Source organism: Eschscholzia californica, unplaced genomic scaffold (assembly GCF_041429995.1).
Source record: "Eschscholzia californica isolate CP2 unplaced genomic scaffold, dmEscCali1.0.p SCAF_6, whole genome shotgun sequence".
Taxonomy (NCBI): Eukaryota; Viridiplantae; Streptophyta; class Magnoliopsida; order Ranunculales; family Papaveraceae; genus Eschscholzia; species Eschscholzia californica.
Window position 1 is genome coordinate 21,581,349 of NW_028238483.1, and position 15,489 is coordinate 21,596,837.

The following is a 15,489-nucleotide window of genomic DNA, read 5'->3' on the forward strand; positions in this document are numbered from 1 at the left end:
CTTTCTATGTGAGGTTGTTTGTGATTTTTAAAGCTTTTTATATTGGCCACCGTTTTGGGGAAAGCAGAAAAGTTTCCGGGGAAGACGGTGCAAAAACCAAAAAAAGCAAACCAAACACACTTTAAAAGTTGCCGGCCGGATGTTACCGGCGACGACCGACCACTTCACCATCTTCTATCTCTCTCCTTTCTCTCTCCCTCTCTCTCTTCTGCCTCTCTTCCTCTTAGTCTCTCTCTCTCTTCTCTCCTTTATCATTAAACCATAATAAACAAGATTATTAGAGAATTAATGAAGAACTTAAACAAGAAATAGGGCTTTTTTTTTTCTGTTAGACAAACCTGACAATCTTCTAATGGTTGAAAGAAAGCTACAAATTTAACCATGATTATGAAGCCTGTTTTACTTGCAGCTTGATACACCATAACTTCTCTAAACCCTTTTAAGCAAAAACCCTAACTACCCAAACTTAGGCAAGAAAAGAGAGACAGAGAGAATGATAGAAATAATCAAAACCCAAACTTGTACTGAGAATTCAAAAAAGGGTTTCAATTTGTAAGATAAAATTGGAACAGAGAAGTTTTGATTTGGTCAAGTTTTTAGCTTAGAGAAGATTGAAAAGGTCGTTGTTCTTCACAGGTTCTGCTAATCCTGAGGATGTAGTAAATGGGGACAAGAAAAAACTTGGATCCCATCAGAAGAAGAGAAAGATTGGGAGTTAGAGAGAGAGTGAGAGAGTTAGAGGGAGAAAGTTAGAGAGAGAAACAGAGGAAATGTGAGTTTTTGTTTTACAAGATGAGAAATAAGGAGAAAGGGATGAAGATAGAGAGGGTGAGAGTTGGCCGGAATTAGATTCGCCGGCGTTAACGGTGGAAGCCGCCCGAATTCAATTGAAGTTGTTAGAGTTCTTGTTGAGGTAGAGGAGAAGAAGAAAGAATAAAAAATTAAAAGGGTGATGTTTGGAGGAAACAAAAAAAAATTTGTTTCCACCCAAAATTTATTGCCCCGGAAACTTTGTTTATTTCCCCAAAACACTGGCCTTTATATTTCATATATGATCAATTCTTGAGTATCTATTTATTGTAAATATAAACTATTTATTTAATGAATACAATGAAAATTTTGTGAAGATGTAAACGTGTGCAAACTGAGTTTGTAATGTCGCAAATGCAAACTCAATTTGCATTGTCGCACATGCAAACGCAGTTTGCAAAATCGCAAATGCAAACACATGTTTGCAGAACTTGTTTGCAAACGTTTGTTTGCATAACAGATTTCTGCAAACAGTTGTTTGCAGAATAGATTGTGCAAACACGTGTTTGCAGAAAAACGTAAGTGAAAAAACACCGTTTTTTTCTGCGTTTTTTTTTGAAAAAAAAAGTGTTGAAAGTGGATCTTGTTAGAAAGCTAATGAAAAATCATTTCTAAATATATAAATTTTATTGAAATCCGACATCCCAAACAAAAGTTATATTGATTTAAAGTTTATAGAAAATAAAATATTTTAGTTACACAAAAAGACAAAAAAGGACAATTTAGTCTTTTTATACTTTTTGACCTGAATAATAATTTTCAAATGTTTTGTGTTTTTCTACTCATTTTCAATATTATTTTGACCTTTCTAGTTATTACCTCTTTCTTCTATTCAATTCTTCCCCCTAAAAGCAAAAAAAAAAATGGCTAGAAGAAAAGGATTTGCAGGAGACCTGTCTACAAAAAATGCATGAGTGCCTATAGAACCCCTTCTGAAAGTGTTGGCTTATGGCCCATGCAGTTTGCTTCATCTGAAATTTTAAATGCACTCTTACTTATTGTGGGCAACCAAGGACCCCCACCTTTGTGGGCAACCACAACGACCCCCATCAAGTGAAGGAGTTGTCCTCTGGTTAAGATGACAATGCGCTCAATTTGTCGCATAGGACAAATGATGAAAATCTTCTTCAAGTCCGATCGTTTTAGGGATCGCAATGTTTGGCTAAAACCCAACTACGATGACTCGCGACTAAAGACAATTGGATCCTACCACGGGTTACATAGAAGAGTTTCGACTCGATCAGGAAAAACGACTAGAGAAAATGGGACATGGGCAAGGATTGGATCCAGGCCAAGGAGATGTCTAAACAGGCTAGCTGGGAGCCAGACCCAAGGAGGCACAACTGGGCCAGGCACCGGAGCCAAAACGATGGTTGGCCGCATGTCCCGAGCCTAAGGCCGACCCAAAGGTAATGGGTTCTCATTAGAAATGGGATACTTAGTCGAACCTTTATGTGAGTAGGATTCCTCCCTTCTAATCAGATTACAGTTCTGATAAAGATTTATTAATGTTTTCTTCTCTTTTTAGGAATCCTATTTCGAATAGGACTCTAACTTAAGAAGTCTCTATAAATAGACCTCGTTATAATAGAAACTGCCGAAAATTTTCATTAGATTTCGAATAGGTCTCTATAAAAGGACTCTAACTTTAGAATAATTCTCAGCTACCTATCTAGTCTAAAGGAGTTTTTCATCTTTACCGTCAAAGGATGATCAAGAGGAGTCTTAGACTCGGTTTTAACTAGCCTAAAGAGCGGAATATCAAGCCGATTGCTCGGGTGCCTCAAATAGAGGAGCTGCACAAGTGGGTCTCTTTCTTGTTCCTTCCCTATTTTTATCCTTGTTTCGCTAACTAGGTTTCAGGAGAAACTCCATGTTAGAAATAAAAGAGAACGGGAAAAGGTGATGACTAAAATTACTTTACAGTAAACTTTATTTTTCACTTCTTTTCTAAAATGAATTAAAGATTCTAGATATTTATAGATCCCCAATATATATCTCGATCAATTCTATCTGAATTCATATGGTTTTTGATTTGTCAAATACCATAATAATAATAATAATAATAATAATAATAATAATAACTTAATATTCTAATTCAGTGCCTAATAAAAATATAAAAGTTATTTTGTTCCAAGTCGTACATTTGCTTCTGATCCCAAAGTTGCAATAGTTCTTCATGATTCTTCTACGCTTAAAGACTCTGTGAACACGTCTACCAACTGATCGTTCATCTTACAATACTTCACATGGATAATTTTTCATTTACAAACTCCTGTATTTCATTATTTATGTTGTGGTGCTTTAAGGTGAATCTTCATTTGATCGCCTCGTAAGAGTTTTAGTACGGTTTTCAGATTATATCATTTATAGGTTTTGCTCCTTACACTACAGCCTAAAAGATGTTTTTCTGACTATCAAACTTTTTCCTCACTGCATGACCAACATCCAGCTTCACAGCATACCAGGCTTCATGGGGTGTGTAATTTTGTAGACTCTTCGTAGGAGATCTATTAATCAAATAAACTACAGAAGAAACTTCAACCGATAAGTCATGCTGCAAATATTTTTTTCTTAAGTATGCATCCCAATATTTCCTTTCACTCACACTATTTGTTGTGGTTTGTGTCGTACGCTCAATTCAAGGTCAATGCCATATTCTTTGCAATATTTTCCAATAGAAAGTTCAATTTTGCAATCTAGAAAATTTTTCAACGTCAGCTTTACATTCCTTAAAATTTCGAAACTATTCAGTTTTTCTTTCATCAAGTATATCCTTAGTTTTTTTGAAATCGTAAAAGACAAGTAATACCATACTTGTTGCCTCCATGCGACTCTAGAAATTAATTGGATAATCCTGAAAATACCAATTTCGATGATCTTTTTGCTTTCCAAGTGATTTTTTTTAGGAAATAGGTGTCTATCTTGCTAACCGAGTTAACATTCCTAACATATTTGTTGTATATCCTTCACCAAAGGAAAAATCTCAACCATAAATTTTAACCAGGGCCGGCCCAAGTATTTGGGAGGCCCCAAGCGGAACCAAAAAATGGGGCCCTATACAAGGCAAGTTGGAAAAAAATACAGTAAAAAATTCCTAATAGTGTTTATAAGTAGCTATTTTGTCAAACATACTTTTGATAATTTTTTATTTTACCGGAACAAAAATACTTTTACTACAAGCCCAAAAGAAAAGAAATTACTCCATAGTTGTAACCCTACAATAATAAATCTAAATTCTTTTTGGTTTTCAAATACCATAGTCTACGTAACTCTTTTGGTTTTTAGATACCATCTTCCCGAAAGAAATTACTCCATAGTAAATATCTTTTGGTTTTGAGAGAAAGAGGGAGGCAGAGAGAGGGAGAGCGACTTTCCAACCAAGTCTGAAATACGGATATATTGCCGACGAACAATGAGAAAGATGTATGACTAATAAATTATGGGTTTGGGTGATGTGTTAAATATCCCTGTATATGAATAGAAAAAACTTGTGTAAAAGATTTGAGAAATTTTAAACTGCTACCATTTTTATTATATGCACAAACATAGTATTATTTGTTCATGTCAAAGGAGATGCGAGTGCATATAACAAAAGCCGCAAGTGGACATAAGATTTCCCATAAATTTCCCTTTGTTTCATTGGACTGGCCAGACATTTTATAGGCATCCATGATGTAGCTAGGCACCCTCAATCCCTACATTGACTTTGGGCCGAAGTTAGCCCAACACCTTTCACGTGGCCATGGGCCGCCTAATTTAGGTTTGTGCCTGCTTCGCATAACAAGTCTAGCTCGGTCGAAATGAAGATTTCAGAGTTGCCTATAGCAAATTTACAACTGTCTATGGAATTTTGGAAGGAAAAATGTTTGGGAATAAGAAAAATTAGTCAGATTCTGGATAAAATCTTACGTGGTTTGTTGTGATTCATGCTTCGTCCGATAGTTTTGATCTACTGAACCACGAATGACTGCAACCGCCACATAATCTTTTATTCGGAATCTGCCTAATTTTTCTTGTTCCTAACATTACTTTTTAAGGAGACAGGTCCAAGATTAGTCCTAAGATTAGCTCTCCTAAGTGTTTTCTTTTGCCATATAATGTCATAATGATATTGTTTACTTTTCTTTTGTTGCTTTGGTGGTAATATGCTCTTCTATTTTCTCTTTATCTTTTACCTATAATGGTGGTTGAAAGAAGAGAATTACATTAAAGACTTGTCACTAAAATTGGAGGGATGAGAAATTAAGGGATGGAAAAAATGTCTGATTAAAAGAACAAAGAGAGAAGGTAGGGAAGCTAAATGAGACATAGGTGGTAAAGACATGTATGGGGATGACCCCACCTGTTTATCTCATAAAAGGAAGATCCTTGCAATTCATTTCTTGCCCCACACGCTTACTTATCTACATATATCATTACCACCTTCTTAACCTTTTTCACTTAAACTTGACCCCACACACTCATCTCTTTCTCTCTCAAACTTATACAATTATACCTTATGATATCCAACTAATCTATCCTAATCTAATAATTGTCATTCCCATTATTTTTTATTTTTTTTGTTAGCTAACAACCAAAATTAGTACATCTACTTAAACTTATCAATAAAGATGAATATCCTTTGATTTTTTAACTTCTAATTAGAGAAGATATAACTTTTCTTCTCATACTTATTATTGTTATCGGTATAATTTTATTGTTGATTACAGCACATCATTTACGCATAAAAGAGGATGCCGATAAATTACCAACTCACAACCACTAAATATTTACTATCAATGATAATAAATACTACATCACTCCTAAACTCACACATAAGTCTATCAACTATGTAATTTATTTAGAGCATACAAACTGTAATGAAACAAATAGGTATTAGAGCCATTAAAACAACCCTTAAAACCCATGACCTTCATAGGTCATTTATCATGGGAGAGAGAAGAGTAAGAGAAGGAGAGAGATGCACAACCCTAACTTAGTATTTTATATTAAGTGAGAACGTAAAATGATTAACTATATTATCAAATTAACTATATTATCATTAATTTAAAAATCTAATAAGAGAGTTAAACAAAGTTATATATAGAGAGAAAATTAAAAACATAGTTTATAAATATAGAACTCCCAAGCCCCGATTAAAAAAACGGGTCATTATGGGTAAATATTTATCTATCTATTTATCTACGTATTTATCTGACAATTAATAAGTTGTAGATGAGCGGTTGAAGGGATTATAAATGTAACTTTTAGCTGCCATTGTTAATGAATTTTTAGAAGAATTATCACCACCACTAGTGCCACCTCCTGCACCACCAATCCTCTCACAAGATGGACACATAGTGAGGGTGGTAGCCGGAAGTTGCATATACATTGGTGGTGGTGGTGCTGATGCTAGTTTCAAACCCTTCAATTCTTGGAGTTCCTTATATAGCCTCCTATTTTCTTCTGTTAAAGTTTCACAACATTTCTTCAAAAACTCACAATCCACCTCTGTTTGCTTCAGCTTTGTCCTGTCAATTAATTGAAAAAAGAAATCCTTTAATTATCATTACAAATTGTAATTAAATGGTTAGAGCATTAATTAAATAAGATAATAATACTCCAAATAATTAATTTATTACTACGTAATTATAAGTTAATTTACCTTGCTCTCCTATTTTGAAACCAAACTTCAACTTGCCTAGCCCTTAAATTGAGTTGTTTTGCCAGAGCTTGTTTTTGTTTCTGATCATTCAGGAAAGTTCACTTCATTAGGATGACAAGAGAGAGAGAGAGAGAGAGAGAGGAGTGATGCCTGGGAACAAGAAAATTAGGCAGATCAAAAATCTTATATGGTTTGTCGTGATTCGTGATTTGAGAGATTATAATCATTAGAAGCACGAATTACAATGACCCACATAAGATTTCTGTCTAGAGTCTGTCTATTTTTCTTGTTTCCTAACATTTTTCGAGTGAGAGAGACTTACAGGATTAAGGGTACTATGTTCTTTAAAACTTTCCTCCAAAAGGGCAGATTGTTCTTTTGTAAGTCTAAGTTTCTTTCTTGCACTACCTTCATCATCTTCATCACTAATAACCCTAGAAGAAACCTTCTCTACTTCCATATCTTCATGAAACCCTATTACCAATTCTTTCTCTCTCTTGGTTGACCTAGTAGTATTAGAAAAAGAATTAGACAAACCACTATTAGGAGAACAAGAAAGTGGTCTATCCTTGTTAATATTCATATCAACATCTGAAAACCCTAATGTTAGTGATACTGGCTCAAGACTTGTTGTTGATGTTGTAGTTGTCAATCCAAAGCTAGGGTTTTTGTGCTCATCATTAGAATTCAACAATACATCTTGAGTATCAGCTTTCCTTTCATATACTTTACTTAATCCAAGACATAAACCTGTATCACAAATATCTTCATGAGGATTAAGACCCATTTTGTTACAAATCTTTGATTTATTGAAGATCATAAGAAACTTTCACTCTAGAACTTTAGAGAGATAAAGTACTTAGGAGGAAAGAAAGAAGAAATTGAATTTAAGAGTTTAGAAGTGGGTGACTATGATCATTAATCAAAGAAGGAGTGAATGAGTAGGAGAAAGAAAATAAATACTATCAAGTGGGGAATTATAGGTTGACTTGAAAACCCCACCATAATATTATATACTTTATCTATTACTAACTAATATAATAACTTTTTTCTCTTGTACCCCCTTGTTGATAAATGATTCTAGATGTGCCCCCCTTTTATACATTTTTTTCTCCCTATTAATGGCTTTATCCTCTCATATTTCTAAGATGTCAATGTTGAGATCCTCAATTCAAAAGACATCTCCAATGCAACACTCTAAAAACCCAAAAATAACATAGGTGTCATTTTTTAGATGGTTAGATTTGCTTTTAATGTTGAGTGGCCAATTGAGATCCTCAAAAGAAATCTCAAATATTGAGTTTCTTCTTGAGATATCTCAATATTGAATGATGCCACGTCATTTTGAGATCCAAATTGAGTGTTGCATTGGAGAGAATTTTTTACAAAAAACTCAAAAAGTCCTAGGTGGCACTCTAAGTTTTTCCATTTGAGTGTTGCATTCGAGATGCTCTTACTAGGGTATATCCCGTGCCCTAGGACACGGACACTTGTATCAATCAAATGTTACGAAATTTATTGTTATATTTTATTGAGAGAGAGAGAGAGAGATTTTTTATTAATTATTACTTTTTTCTTTCTTTTCTCTTAAATTAGTTATTATGTTATTGAGAGAGAGAGAGAGAGAGAGAGAGAGAGAGAGAGAGAGAGAGAGAGAGAGAGAGAGAGAGAGAGAGAGAGAGAGATTTCAATTTCATTTTTCAACCCTTGAAATTTATTTTGTTTCTCTATTTCTTAAATTAATTATTTTATTTCTAAGAAGGAAACGATAATTGTTTTTAAATAGGTAACTTTATTTCTACGAAGGACTATAAGTCACTATATTTTAAATTCTGATAATGGCTTCTAGACAATATCCTTTATTAAAAAATGATGTTTGTCCCAGACATCGTTTCTCTTTCTGTTTTTTATATAGATTATTAGTATTATTATTACTAAAACTTAAACTTCATTGAAGATTAATACATCAAAGATGAGAGAGAGGCCATGGAATTGTAATTTTTGTGTTCTATAACTGATCTTATTCATAATTTTTCTTAAGGTATGCACTTTGCAAAAATGTATGCATGATTATTACATTCTTTCCAAAATCTCGTTCTTGACTCTTTAAGTGAGACAACCAATGAGTCGGTGAATTATGCAAAAATGTTGTTCTTCAATATATTTTTATATGAAAACTGAGGCGATTATGTGATTTCATTACTGTTTAAACTACCGTCACGTACATCTTGGTATTAGTTATGTGGAAACACTCTAAAACAAAAAAATATTTAGCATGCATAAAATATTTTTCATCCCCAATTTTTTATATTCATCTTTCTACTCATGTGTATATATTTTTAGTTTGTCATTCATTATTTTGCGTGTCCAATTATATAAGCCACTGTATTTCAACTTGCATATTATCACATCCTATGAACAATTCTTAGTATTATAATTTAAATTGAGCATATATAATTAGATGCATAAATATGGATATCACCTTAATATAATCCAAAATGAAAACTACATGAAAAAACGTTTTTCTATATATATTCTCAAAATTGAGTACACTAATAATTGTCAATAACTGGTAGCCCAAGTAGTGCACCTATTCCGTAATATGAAAGTCTCAGGTTCGATCCCACGAAAGTACAAATTCAGAACTATTAAATTTTGATATAAATTAAGTAGTTAGATAAATTTTAGGTCATCGTACTTTTGTAATGACTATCGTAGACAATATCCAAAAGAAACTATACCAATAACGGATTGTGCTTCATTAACCCGTGAGAGAACTTTAAGAAAACCAAAATACTTGGGGTACTAACTCAAACATACAATAAATAATGTGAACACAAAAACACATCAAAATAATGATTGGACCACTGATCATCTGATTGTCATTAGTATTCAAAATTAAACAACATCTTTCTTTTGTGTTTTCTTCCTTGAATCCCAAGTTTGAGGGTATTTTAACTACATTTGCGGTATTCTTAATTATGATTACAAACGGTACTGATAGTCGATCAAAATATAAATAAAATGTGTAGTGATCAACGAGATCCATATTAATGAACTCCTCGGAATGAGAAATGAGATACTTTTTTTTGGAATAGCGATGGAAAATGTTAAAAGAGAAATTTTACATACACTTACCATTTTTACCTGCCACACCCACATCTCCTTCGACTTCAACAAAAATTATCTTAGATGTGAGTGTATATAACAAAAATGGTGAGTGCATTTAAAATTTCCCATGTTAAAATTCAAAGTTTATCCATGATCTAAATAAATGTTTTTATCTTTGTGTTAACTTTTTTTTATTCTCTTTTGATAGACTTTCTCACTCTATTCGTAGACGGTAAATTTTCATTTGAGTTTGTGGTACTGTTTTTTGTGAGAATAGTCCCACATAGGAGAAGGAGTGTCTATCAATCAAGAATATAAGGTCTAGGTCCTCTCCACTCATTGCCAATTGGTTTTGAATTGGATGACCACATACTTAACACTTTTGTATCTTTTGGATTATTTTATTAGCAAATAATGAGAATTTGAAGCTTTGTTATGTATGTGTCCACCTTGAGGCAGACCATGAATGGAAATGTTCCCCACCACCATTATGCCTTGTTTTTAACCTTTTTTTTAAGATCTTCTTTTCCAACATTTTTCTTTTTGAAAAATCCTATTTCCTGACCTAGAGCTTTAACTCGAAAACTATTAAGCAAGCTGGTTAGTAAATACACAAAGAGCGATGTTGAACTATGGTTGTTATAGCGTGTTAAGAGCATATCCGATGCAACACTCCATCTTACAAACTCTAAGTGCCATATAAGATTCTAGAATTTTTTCATAAAGATCCTCTCAAATACAAGCCTCAACTAGGATCTCAAAGATGACGTGTCGATGGTGGAATAGAGATATCTCAAGAGGACACTCAATTTTCTTAAGTGTCCTCTTGAGATACCTCTAATTGTTCAACTCATCAATATTTGAATTTCAATCAATAAAAAACAAGTCTTATAAATGTATAAAATAACTAATTATTTCTTTACAAAAATAACTATGTCACGTAAGTGAATAAAACAAGTTTAGAATTTTTCTTTGGAGACACAAAGGAATTGATGATCTCTATTTTCGCCACCTAGGAATGAGTATCTCAATTGGAACTTGACAAGTAAGACAAATATAAATTCTTTTTAATTTTGCATTAGAGATCCTCCAAGTAAAAAACTAAATTTCTGAATTTGATTTTCTGTCGAAATAATTACATTATTCAGATTAGAAAGATTAAATCCAAGAACGGTTGTGTGGAAAAAAGAGACCATTTTAACGGTTATAACATACGTGCGGATTAAATGATTGTTAATAAATTTAAACAATAGGGATGGGGCTTGAGATTTTCTTTTAAAAAATGATTGTCATTCCGTAAAGAGTTATTTCTTTTTTGGCCCCCTATTTTGTGACCAGCTTTTTTTTTTACCCTTCATTTTTCATAAATTCAAATTTGACCCCCCTATTTTCAAGTAAATACCGTAACTACCCTTCCTAACTTCAAAATAAAAATATCAAAAAAAAAAATTTTAAAAAGAGAAAATTTTCCGGCTAGTTATGACATTTATTTGAAAATAGGTGAGGTGGAAAAATCTCTTTGTAATATTTTTATTTTAAAATTAAGAAGTGTAATTATGACATTTACTTGAAAATTGGGAGCCGAATTTGAAATTATGAAAAATAGGGGGCTAAAAAAGAAGCTGATCACAAAGTAGGGGGCCAAAATGAAAATAATTCCTCCATTAAATATAAAGGATTTTAAATAATGTCATTTCAGTTGTTAAATGTTCTAATCTTATAGGAAAAAAAATACATCTACTGTATTAGAGGAATTGATGATGGAAGTCTAACAAGAGTGTTATTAAGAGTTAAGTATAGGTGAGAGGGAGAGTGGTGTATAGGACGTATAATTTTTTTTTCTTTCAAAGTCAGTGAGGTGTTTTTCCAATTTGCAGGAATGAATTTAAAGTCTGAGTTTAGAATTAGACCTTGGATCTCCTTTTAAAGCAAACCAGACATGCTTAAATAAATCTTGATAATATGTGGTTCTGCATGGCTGAGATGATATGGTGATAAGACACCGCGTATCTTATGACATTGACAAATCCTCTCACATATAACGGTTCTTGTGTTGAGAGTGGATCGCTGGTGTTTTATGGCCTTTCACACCACATTGTTCTCATCACGTTGTTCTGAGCTCGGGGAGACCGAACTCTTTTCGGTTGATCTCTCTACTTTGAGCTTCTGACCAGATCAGGGTACATGTTGGGTGAATTTCATCTCAAGTCAACTTTTTCATTAGATTTCATCATTTCCTCTAGTGTTTTGTTTCTTTTTTTCCCACTCAATCCATTAGATCCAGGTGAGTATGGAGGAGTGTTTTGATGTGTTACTTTATTATTTAGACAAAATTCTAAAAATACGTCTCTTGCATATTCTCCCTTATATCCGATCCTAAGTATTTTTATTGGATTATTAAGTTGTTTTTCTACTTCGAGATTGTAAGTTTTATATACTTCTAATGTTTTATGTTTATTATGAAGCAAGTGTAAGTGACAAATACCTAAAGTGGTCTTCGATAAAAGTTATGTGGTAGTTTTTCCATCCTCTACTGGGTTAATTTTAAATCTGCTAAAGTGGTCCTCATCATCCCACTACTAGTAGAACCAGAAGTACCTCAACTTATAGACCCTCCCCCTCTCCAGTCAATCATCCTACACCTCCTTACCTTATTTTCCCTTAGAATGGGAAGAGAGGGAGGGAGAGCCCCAGACTTCTGTCAACCAGCTCCTCTGAGCACATGTATAGTACAAATCAACCCAATGCAATGCTGATAGACAACAATGAGGCAATGAGATTCCTGGAGGAAGCAATGGTTCTTTCTCAAAGCCTTAACATTATATCAAGGGGGGTGAAGAAGAAGCTTCACCACCGTCTGAGAAGTCATCCTAACTAGTGGTCATCTAGTTCTGTCTTTCTATTTTCGGTTTCTGATTTTCTATTAGTTTCTTGTGGGTCTTTGTTTTGTGTGTTTAGTATCATCCTCTGGACAGGTACAATAACCATAGGTGTAATTGTTCCTCAGAGCCAGATTATCTGATTTTGAGGATCGAGATGTAGATTGTCTTGACTTTTTTGGTATAAGATATTAAAGCATCCAGACATCTTCTTTTGTGTCTTATGGTAAACTGTACCTATCTGTCAGAAGTTTAGTCATAGTGTCTCTTTTGTAATATGGTAGTTATAATGCTAGTAGTAGTTTAATTTACTGGTTTAATCTTCTCTTCTTTGCTCTGCTCTGTTTTTTCCTGTGGTGTGATTTAATTGCTTGTTTTTGGTTGTTCTCCCCTGCCTCTTATGTCCATAGATCACTCAACTCCTAACGACATTTCCATCCTTGCATGAAATGTCAGAGGATGTGTCAATCACGCCAATCAAAAGCACTTGTGGAACTTTCTTAAAGAACATAAATCTGACATAATTTTTCTATCTGAAACTAAGTGCATGAATACCAATCTACAGAAACTACTCAACCTCCACCGCATTTATGATCAGTTCTCGGTTGAGCCCATTAACAATGCTGGTGGGATGGCGATGTTCTGGACCCAAGCATGCTTCCTTGACATTATTTATGCGAACCACAACATGATTCATGCTAGAGGCACCCAGCCTAAAAACCAGCATCAACTTATGATCACGGGTTTCTACGGCTGCCCATATAAAACCAATAAAATGAAGCCTCCGAAAGAACTTACTAACCACACCCCTGACAACAACACTTCGTGGGTGGTTATAGGAGACCTAAACACTATTCTACACCTCACGGAAAAAGTGGGAGCTAGAGAGGCCCAACCAGTCCACGCTATGAATATTAATCAAGTTATTAACGAGATGGGTCTCCATGATATTGGTTACACTGGGCCCCCTTTCACCTGGTCTATCCCTTATTCAAGAGAGATTAGATAGAGCCTTGACCAACCATCAATGGCTCACGGATATTCCTGCTTCTCACCCGACCCACCTGCCTAGCCTTGGCTCTGACCACAACCCCATCCTCCTCACTACCAATACTAAGTCCAATCTCGGTCGCAATCCTTTTAAATTCATCCGCACTTGGATGACACACCCTGATTGTGGCTTCTTTCTTAGTTTTTCTTCCACCTAATTGCTTGATTACTCTCTTGGTTGTTCACATGCTTTGGTTTTTCCTTGCCCTCGACTTCTGTCTGAGGGTTTTATTTTGTTTTTGCAATTTCTTCTGTAATAGACCTGTCTTGAGAATTAATGGAATTAATTTTGTTGTTTCTCTTGATATTTCCTTTTCGCGCATCAATCTGTTGGTCTTACATTCACTTATGTCCGTCGTGACTCTTTGGTGGCCGTGCCCCTTTCATAATTGCCTTTTGTGCTATAAATATGCCTTAAAGTTCAGTATGAGTATCTTGCAATTCTCGCCATGAGTCTCCTAATGGTTAATGGAACTCTTCCCGGTGGCGACATGAGCGTTTCTTTCTACATGGTTCTGAATGACAATGATTCCTCTGTTAAAAACTTGAGCATGGAGGTGGCCGATTAAGGCTTCATTGAGATCCTTCATCCCCAAAACCTTTTGGATGATGATAATCTTTCTGCGTTAGTCGTAGTCCATCCTCTCTATCCCTTGGTTTATTCATTAATCTGCGTAACAAGTGCCTCTGAACCTGCTTTTTTTCGACTGTCGGGTTTTTGGTTCGCCGTCATGGGGGTGGTCGGTTACTTGCCGTGATTATCAAAGCCTCGGTGGTCGGTGGCGGTCCCCCTGCTGCTCCTTCATCTTCTTCTGATGTGCCATAGTTGTTCATGAATGATGTTTCCTGTTTATATATATATATATGTGTGTGTGTGTGTGTGTGTGTGTGTACGCATATACCAAAACAAACAGTCAATTTAATTATTTTTACGCTTACTAATGCAGTTTTCCCTAATCTTACTACGCATGCTCCAAATGATTGCCCCTGCAAAAAGTATAACTTAGATCTATTCTAGCATGACCTAGGCTTACTAATTCTTTCTGCAAAATGAAACCCGAATTAGTGTAACTGTATAGCTTTGAATGCTTTCTTGGTCTGGGTTTTGCCCCTGATCATGGCTGCTGCTCCCAGGGTTGTTTTTCGTTGGCTTTAGCACAACTAGTTTAGCTAGGACTTCTCCTTGAACCCCTGGTCGTGGCTTTCGCTACCAAGGTTGGTTTCGTTGACTTGAGCGCAACTAGTTTAACTAGGACTTCTCCTTGGACCCCTAGTCGTGGCTTTCGCTACCAGGGTTGGTTTTCGTTGACTTGAGCGCAACTTGTTTAACTAGCACTTCTCCTTGGACCCCTAATCGTAGCTCTCGCTACCAAGGCTGGTTTCGTTGGCTTGAGCGCAACTAATTTTCGCCGGGACTCCTCCCGCACCCCTGGTCGTTGCTTTCGCTACCAGGGCTGTTTTATCTGCTTAAGCATGACTAGTTTCGCACAGCCTTCTCCTTATACCCCCGATCACCTTGGCCAGGGCAGTAGGTTAACTCGGACTTATCTTTAGGATCCTCAGTGGGGATCGCGTTTCACTCGAGTAAAGTGAGTTTAACTAGGACTTCTCCTTACAAGGTTTCTGGTCGTCGCCGTAGCTACCAGAGTTGCCTAATTTGCCGGCTTGAGCACGGTCAGTTTAACTAGGACTCCTCCTTAGGACCTTGGTGAAGGGTCAGTTTTACTCGAGAAAGTTTCAGTTTAACTAGGACTGCTCCTTAAGGCTTCTGGTCATCGCCTTAGCTACCTGTTTTGCCGAAGCAGAGTGAGTTTGGCTAGGACTCCTCCTTGGAGCTCCTGGTCGTCGCCTTAGCTACTAGGCTGTATGTTTTGCGAAGCAAAGTGAGTTTCACTAGGACTCCTCTTTTTATAGCGTCGCCTTTTTGCTAAAATATTTTGTTTATTAATAAAATATGTAGCTGGTAGCGCTACTTCTCCTGCCTAACGTCTT

The 15,489-nt window shown here is 35.3% G+C and overlaps 1 protein-coding gene across 1 annotated transcript; it reads right to left on the minus strand.

The window, feature by feature from the left end:
• Window positions 1-5,834: 5,834 nt before the first annotated feature.
• Window positions 5,835-7,393, minus strand: LOC147532436 (homeobox-leucine zipper protein HAT22-like). The gene is made up of 3 exons (XM_086647865.1): window positions 6,780-7,393; window positions 6,458-6,537; window positions 5,835-6,323 (listed from the first exon to the last, which is right to left on the minus strand). Exons 1-3 carry the CDS (start codon window positions 7,275-7,277, stop codon window positions 6,014-6,016), a joined length of 888 nt encoding a protein of 295 aa, XP_086503991.1. The 5' UTR covers window positions 7,278-7,393; the 3' UTR covers window positions 5,835-6,013.
• Window positions 7,394-15,489: the final 8,096 nt, after the last annotated feature.

Coding starts and splice junctions, on each gene's coding strand:
- LOC147532436 (XM_086647865.1), bottom strand. CDS start 7,277: ATGATCTTCAATAAATCAAAGATTTGTAACAAAATGGGTCTTAATCCT. Junction 6,538..6,779: donor AACATAGTACCCTTAATCCT/GTAAGTCTCTCT, acceptor CTGAATGATCAG/AAACAAAAACAAGCTCTGGC. Junction 6,324..6,457: donor TTTCAAAATAGGAGAGCAAG/GTAAATTAACTT, acceptor ATTAATTGACAG/GACAAAGCTGAAGCAAACAG.